This window comes from Poromitra crassiceps (assembly GCF_964638095.1).
Source record: "Poromitra crassiceps genome assembly, chromosome: 23".
Lineage (NCBI taxonomy): Eukaryota > Metazoa > Chordata > Actinopteri > Beryciformes > Melamphaidae > Poromitra > Poromitra crassiceps.
Window position 1 is genome coordinate 16,732,800 of NC_139639.1, and position 7,500 is coordinate 16,740,299.

Sequence of the window (7,500 nt, forward strand, 5' to 3'; positions counted from 1 at the left end):
TTTTCAAGAAGCTTTGGAGGTGATTCAATGTGGTGTTGTGGAGAAAAGAAATCACAGACGACCTAAGGAATGATTGCAAATGACTCGAGGTCCCCAGGGAATACTAGTCCTCTGTGCGAATAGGGTTTTTATTGAGCGGTCACAGAATGACGTGAAAGGACATCGCCCCTGAGTTGTTTTCCGCCACGCCGCTACTCTGTCAAAGCGTGGACGCTGCGGGAAGTGACACTATAGGAAGCGCCATTGTTTATGATTTGCGGGGTGCATCGGTTGCAGGCCCCCGGCGCCCCCGAACTGAAATATTAGCTGATGGCACACGCACCACCACACTTGCTGCACTTTCACTTTGGCCATCATTTTGAGAATCATAGCCGTCCTGTCCTGGAAGCTGTAAAGCATGAAACCCGTTTTCGCTGGGCGAGAGCTATATTTTTTGTCATGGTGACTGTGCACGTTTTTGTGCACAAGTAGATTAGTAGGACAGAAAGTGTATATGTCTTTCTTTCTTAATGGATGGCTCCATTAAGAATAAAGTACAGTAGTCATCGTATAAAAAGGGAAGCACACGCACATGCTATGACATTATTTTGCTTACGTACTTGACTTTTTCTATTAACACTGTGTGTGTGTGTGTGTGTGTGTGTGTGTGTGTGTGTGTGTGCGTGTGTGCGTGCGTGCGTGCGTGCGTGTGTGCGTGCGTGCGCGTCCTGCCTTTCCTGTCCCAGGCATCGTGTCGCTGATCTCACTGGCTGTCCTCTCCTACGAGCGCTACAGCACCATGATGGCTCCCACCGAGGCCGACTCCTCCAACTACCGCAAGGTGTCCCTGGGCATCGGCGTGTCCTGGGTCTACTCGCTGATCTGGACCCTGCCGCCGCTCTTTGGCTGGAGCCACTACGGCCCCGAGGGGCCCGGCACCACCTGCTCCGTGGCCTGGTCAGCCCGGACGGCCAATAACATCTCCTACATCGTCTGCCTGTTTGTCTTCTGCCTGATCGTGCCCTTCCTGGTCATTGTGTTCTGCTACGGCAAGCTGCTGTACGCCATCAAGGCGGTGAGTGAAAGCGGGGGCCGGGGCAGGGTGTTTCTCAAAATTTAGACCGCATTTCCCAGAAACCCCATTGTTTCCTGCATAATACCCCCCGCTCCCCCCTCCCCCATCTCCCCTCTCTCTGGCATCAATTGGTTTGTTTTGCAGAGCAAGGATAAGGATGCGAGTCGATAACAGCCCTTGATAACAGCCAATATTCATTAAGACAGGAACTTGAAACTATACAGTCAGCAATCTCAAAATAAATTTGGTAGTGATGTATTGTATTGTATTGATGTTAAAATGCTACATGTAGCACCTTGAACTCCGCAGTCAGGTCAATCAGGTTGGTCATTTCAATGCACCAAGAGCTGTTATCATACAATATTAATACAAGCAAGAAATTCTCTTGATTTAATGTAGATCCAGATGCCACGTGATATACACGTTTGTGTTTGGATCCATCACTTTCCGCTCTTTGTCCGACTGGAATGCGAAACACAGAAATGATCTCGACAAGCGCAAGCTCTTTGCTATTGCCAATCAGTATAGCTATGCTTGCTAGTCAATTAAAATATATCATCATATATACCGTATATCAAAATAATATTGTTGAGGTATAGATCAATATCACTATGAACAATTTGATCATTAGGTTTCGGTAGCACTTTACATTACAGCTCGGTAACAACATGGTAATATGGGGTAATAGTGTGATAATAAAGAGGTAATAATAGGTAATAACATGTAGGCTAATTACGAAAGTAATAACCAGGTAATAGCTTTGTATTAACAATGGGTGTATCTGGGTAATATTAGCCCTGATATGGTAATATAGTGACATTAATGGGGCAATCATCTGATAATAATGAGGTAATGTATCATAGATTGATAATAGATTCATTCTCACTTATCAGGTTACCATATTGTTACCAAAATATTACCATACTGTTACTAAATAGTTTTTCCTCATTGCCATCTTCATTGTGTTTCCCCATTATTAGCTTTTGTTTCTGGCCCCTTATTACCCTGTTATAAATATCAGTCTAATATTACCCGGATATACCCATTGTTAATACCAAGCTATTACCTGGAAATGACATAGTATTACCTCCTACTTACCTCCTATTATTTTAACTCCATCGCTTACTCACTTGTTTGTTTGTATGATGTTTCTGTGTTTTGTACATATACAAGCTGCTCTAAATTCAATTGCGCCTTGTGGTATTAAGAAAGTTGTTTAAATTTGAAGTACCTAATATTATTAGGTATTATTTATTACCGCACTATTACCTCCTAATTATGCCTTGGTTTTGAAAACTGCTTGTGTTAGTGTCACACAACTCCGGGCAGCTGTGTACATGTGAAATTAGTTTTCTCTTCCATTTTGAAAATATGAAAAGGAAGGCGAACTGCACCTTTGCCGTCTTTGACCATCTAGGGAACACTTAACAGATAAAAACGTATTCTGCAGTCCGAAAAAAGTTGAAATGTTTTCAACTTTTGATGTATGAAACAATAAACACAGCAGCTCTCCATCATCCGCCAACCTACAGTATCAGCCCCATAGAGAATACATTGGCTCAATCAGTTTGTGATGGATACAAAATCTCTGTCTAGCTGCCCCTCTTACTTCAGCAACACCTCTACCACAACTCAATTGTATCAATGCCGCTGGATGGCAGGTAGAGTGGCAAATCAAATAAAAAAGCATATCGAAAACCACAATATTGACAACTGCAATTTCCATACCGCCAGAGACAGCATTTTTTTTATTAAAGCATGCATGTAGGTGTTGCCTCCTAAACTACGTTTTCTTGTGCAGTGCAGAATCCTCAGCCTACGAATTATCCTCCATGTCTTGTTCGATGAAAAACTTTCATTCAAATAAATCGTATAATAAGAAGAGGAAATTGAAAAAGCTTGAGCAAAAGGTGATGTAAAAAAATGTCTATGTCCATGTACTGCAATAAGCAAACTTTAAGATGTAAGCATGGTACATTTAATACAGATCTCACATCTTACCTACATCAGCAAATGAGACCATCGGTGAGGAGATCGGCAATTTCTAAAACCTGGAGCAGTGTCGTTGACAATGTATGGCAGCTGATTCTGTGGACTTTTATTGCATGTTTCTTTACGACCTTCATTTCAAATGACTATTTCATAACAGCGCTAATTAGAGTATGGTTCTGAACCATAAATTGAGGCTGTATCGCTGTGAAATGACTATGGCCGCTCTACCTGTCATAAAGTCAGCCTTGGACGCATTAGTCAATGGAGCACGTCTAGGATTTGTGTTTTAATGGCATTTTGTAGACAGTTTTATCCAAGACGCCGTACTTGTTTGTAGCTGTGGGAGAAGCTTGATCCTTTTCTCAAAATCAACAGTGACTCTTGATGGGTTTCTGCTGTAAGGTGAGGACAATGTAATGATCATCAGTGTATTTTGGGTGAATTGCTCCTTTTTCCTATGGCCGTGAACTGTGGTGTGTGAGGTAAGCTAACTGATGTTTGGGTTTCACACTGTCCTGGACTGACTGCTGAGAGAATATGAAGAGAGACAGCCTGGCAGGCAGTGCTGTCTCTCCAGGGAAGGCCTGCTCAAACATGGCATAGGGCACACACACACACACGCACACGCACACGCACACGCACACGCACACGCACACACACACACACACACACACACACACACACACACACACACACACACACACAGTTTGCAAGAAGAGCAATTTCTCCAGGTGTACATCACATCACAGGAACCTATGTTAATAAGCCACCAGCCAAATTTGAACGATGATGAACGTCGCAAAGTATATAAATTTAGGTTTGACAGTCATGGCAAAAGTCATGAGAATCAATTTGATTTTAGAGTGTATTTTCTCCCGTGGACTGTCTGGGCGTGTCCCGTGCTCGGAGGAGAGAGAGAGAGAGAGAGAGAGAGGGAAGGAGAGAGAGAGAGTGTGTGTGTGTGTTCGCGCATTGCTGGACGCATAGCACAGACAGAGAGGGTTTACAGAGAGGAAGAGATCTCTGCGCTGCGAGTGCACAGCGCTACTGTGTGTGTCAGTGTGTGTGTGTGCGTGCATGCGTGTGTGATTCGTAAATCTTATGACGTGATAAGATCATGCATTTTAGCACCGCGCGCACCGCTCTCTTCAATGAGGAAATGGAAATCCAGACCTTGTAGTGTGTGTCGACTTTTGGGGTTAGGGTTGAAAGTAATGTCAACTTACTTTCTGAGGCACACAATTACTCACATAAGACCCTAAATTTAATAGTTAGAAGGTTTTTGTGGATTTTGGTTTCCAGGGACTTTAATAATAAGACATAATACTTATAGAGCACGTTTGTACAACTCAGAGACACTCTTGTACTCAGTACAAGGTCTCTTCTCTGTCTTTTGTCAACGTAGATGCCGGCTTGTGTGTTTGCTTCCTTTCTTTCTTCATCTGGTTTTATAACAACCCCTTCATTGTACAGTGAAGAGGAGGCAGGCTCTCTCTCTCTCTCTCTCTCTCTCTCATTCTCTCTCTCTCTGTCTTTGTCTACCTGTCCCTGTCTCCTTCTCTCGCTCTCTCTCTCTCTCTCTCTCTCTCATTCTCTCTCTGTCTGTCTTTGTCTACCTGTCCCCATCTCACTATCTAATTCTCTCTCTCTCTCTGTCTCTATCTACCTGTCCCTGTCTCCTTCTCTCGCTCTCTCTCTCTCTCTCTCTCTCTCTCTCTCTCTGTTTTTGTCTACCTGTTCCTGTCTCCCTCTCTCATTCTCTCTCTCTCTCTGTCTTTGTCTACCTGTCCCAGTCTCCCTCTCTCATTCTCTCTCTCTCTCTCCCTCTCTCTCTCTCTCTCTCGTCTACCTGTTCCCGTCTCCCTCTCTCATTCTCCCTCTCTCTCTGTCTACCTGTCGCCGTATCCTTCTCTCTCTCTCTCTCTCTCTCTCTCTCTTTGTCTACCTGTTCCTGTCTCCCTCTCTCTCTCTCTCTCTGTCTTTGTCTACCTGTTCCTGTCTCCCTCTCTCATTCTCTCTCTCTCTCTGTCTTTGTCTACCTGTCCCCGTCTCCTTCTCTCTCTCTCTCTCTCTTTCTCTCTCTCTTTGTCTACCTGTTCCTGTCTCCCTCTCTCTCTCATTCTCTCTCTCTCTCTGTCTTTGTCTACCTGTCCCCGTCTCCTTCTCTCTCTCTCTCTCTCTCTCTCTCTCTCTCTCTCTCTCTCTCTCTCTTTGTCTACCTGTTCCTGTCTCCCTCTCTCTCTCTCTCTCTCTCTCTCTCTCTCTCTCTGTCTACCTGTTCCTGTCTCCCTCTCTCATTCTCTCTCTCTCTCTCTCTCTCTCTCTCTCTCTCTTTGTCTACCTGTCTCCATATCTCCTTCTCTCTCTCCTTCTCTCTCTCTCTCTCTCTGTCTCTGTCTACCTGTCCCCGTCTCCTTCTCTCTCTCTCTCTCTCTCTCTCTCTCTCTGTCTCTGTCTACCTGTCCCCGTCTCCCTCTCTCATTCTCCCTCTCTCTCTCTCTCTCTCTCTCTCTCCCTCTCTCTCTCTCACACACACACATTCTCTAATATATCTATTATCCGGCCAGCTTCGCTCCTATCCTTTCTTCCCTCTTCTGTGGGGATTGCGTGCGTGTGTCCATTCTTTATCTTAGCCCGGGGCCGTTCCACTCCCCCCTGACCACGCTATGTACAGTAGCAGCAGCTGTGCTGCCCCCACAGGTCGTGTGGGGTAACTCCTGCCGGAACGGATAGAGGTGGTTGAGCGCCGCAAGCCGAAACTGTTCAATTCCCCAATCTAATAAAGCGACTCTCCCCCGGGCCAAGGGGAGAACTTGGGGGAAAATCAATTTATCTGCAGTACTGTAACTGGATCACCTGAATAGATGTTGCTACGACTCCAACAATGTTCAAACCCCATTTTCAAAAAACCTAGAACGTAAATATCGTCCATGTCAGCCCTGTTTCAATAGGATTTTTTTTTAAATTATAGGTCCATAATATAACCTTGTGAGAAGCGGCTCCTGGTTTGACGTTGTCCTCCTCCTCCTGTATGTGTCTTGCTGGGGGGGTTTGACGTAAACCTCCTCCTGTATGTGTCTTGCTGGGGGGGTTTGACGTAAACCTCCTCCTGTATGTGTCTTGCTGGGGGGGTTTGACGTTGCCCTCCTCCTGTATGTGTCTTGCTGGGGGGGTTTGACGTAAACCTCCTCCTGTATGTGTCTTGCTGGGGGGGTTTGACGTAAACCTCCTCCTGTATGTGTCTTGCTGGGGGGGTTTGATGTAAACCTCCTCCTGTATGTGTCTTGCTGGGGGGGTTTGACGTAAACCTCCTCCTGTATGTGTCTTGCTGGGGGGGTTTGACGTAAACCTCCTCCTGTATGTGTCTTGCTGGGGGGGGTTTGACGTAAACCTCCTCCTGTATGTGTCTTGCTGGGGGGGTTTGACGTAAACCTCCTCCTGTATGTGTCTTGCTGGGGGGGGTTTGACGTAAACCTCCTCCTGTATGTGTCTTGCTGGGGGGGTTTGACGTAAACCTCCTCCTGTATGTGTCTTGCTGGGGGGGGTTTGACGTAAACCTCCTCCTGTATGTGTCTTGCTGGGGGGGGTTTGACGTAAACCTCCTCCTGTATGTGTCTTGCTGGGGGGGTTTGACGTAAACCTCCTCCTGTATGTGTCTTGCTGGGGGGGGTTTGACGTAAACCTCCTCCTGTATGTGTCTTGCTGGGGGGGTTTGACGTTGTCCTCCTCCTGTATGTGTCTTGCTGGGGGGGTTTGACGTTGTCCTCCTCCTGTATGTGTCTTGCTGGGGGGGTTTGACGTAAACCTCCTCCTGTATGTGTCTTGCTGGGGGGGTTTGACGTTGTCCTCCTCCTGTATGTGTCTTGCTGGGGGGGTTTGACGTTGTCCTCCTCCTGTATGTGTCTTGCTGGGGGGGTTTGACGTAGACCTCCTCCTGTATGTGTCTTGCTGGGGGGGTTTGACGTAAACCTCCTCCTGTATGTGTCTTGCTGGGGGGGTTTCACAGACAGAAACAGACAGAGAGACAGAAAGGAAAGTGAGACAGGCAGGCAGACAGAAACAGGCAAAGCTGGCCTCTGCTTGCTTGTGTGTGCGCGCTTAAGTCAGTCGGTGTTGTCATCTCTTCATTTTATTGCTCCAGCTTTGTAATGGGAAATTGAGGTGTTTATCAGTGCAGAGGAGAGAAGCTGGCAGAGACTTGTATATATACCCCCCCCCCCATCCCCCCCATCCCAGGCACTTACATCTGGGAACATCTTAAACCAGACACAAGGTCTGTTGTTGTCTGTTGTTTATTGCTTTGTCCTTGTATACAGGCTGGAGATGAACTCTGTGTGCCGTTTTGTTGGAGTCTCTGTGTAAGATATGGCAGTAGGGCAAAGAGGTGTTGGGTTGTTGGGTTCTTGCAGGAGTAGAAACTGCATCACCGCAACGATCTTGCACTGCAGTGTTGT

At 46.3% G+C, this 7,500-nt stretch overlaps 1 protein-coding gene across 1 annotated transcript in view; it reads left to right on the forward strand.

The window, feature by feature from the left end:
* The window catches only part of LOC310796783 (vertebrate ancient opsin-like), a gene marked incomplete at both ends in the record, with an annotated part of 72,566 nt that overhangs the window by 15,345 nt on the left and 49,721 nt on the right, over nucleotides 1-7,500 (forward strand). Inside the window, one exon of the mRNA XM_083659017.1 lies at nucleotides 726-1,054. Within this exon, the coding sequence (XP_083515143.1) occupies nucleotides 726-1,054 (329 nt within the window). The remainder of the gene's footprint in view (nucleotides 1-725; nucleotides 1,055-7,500) is intronic.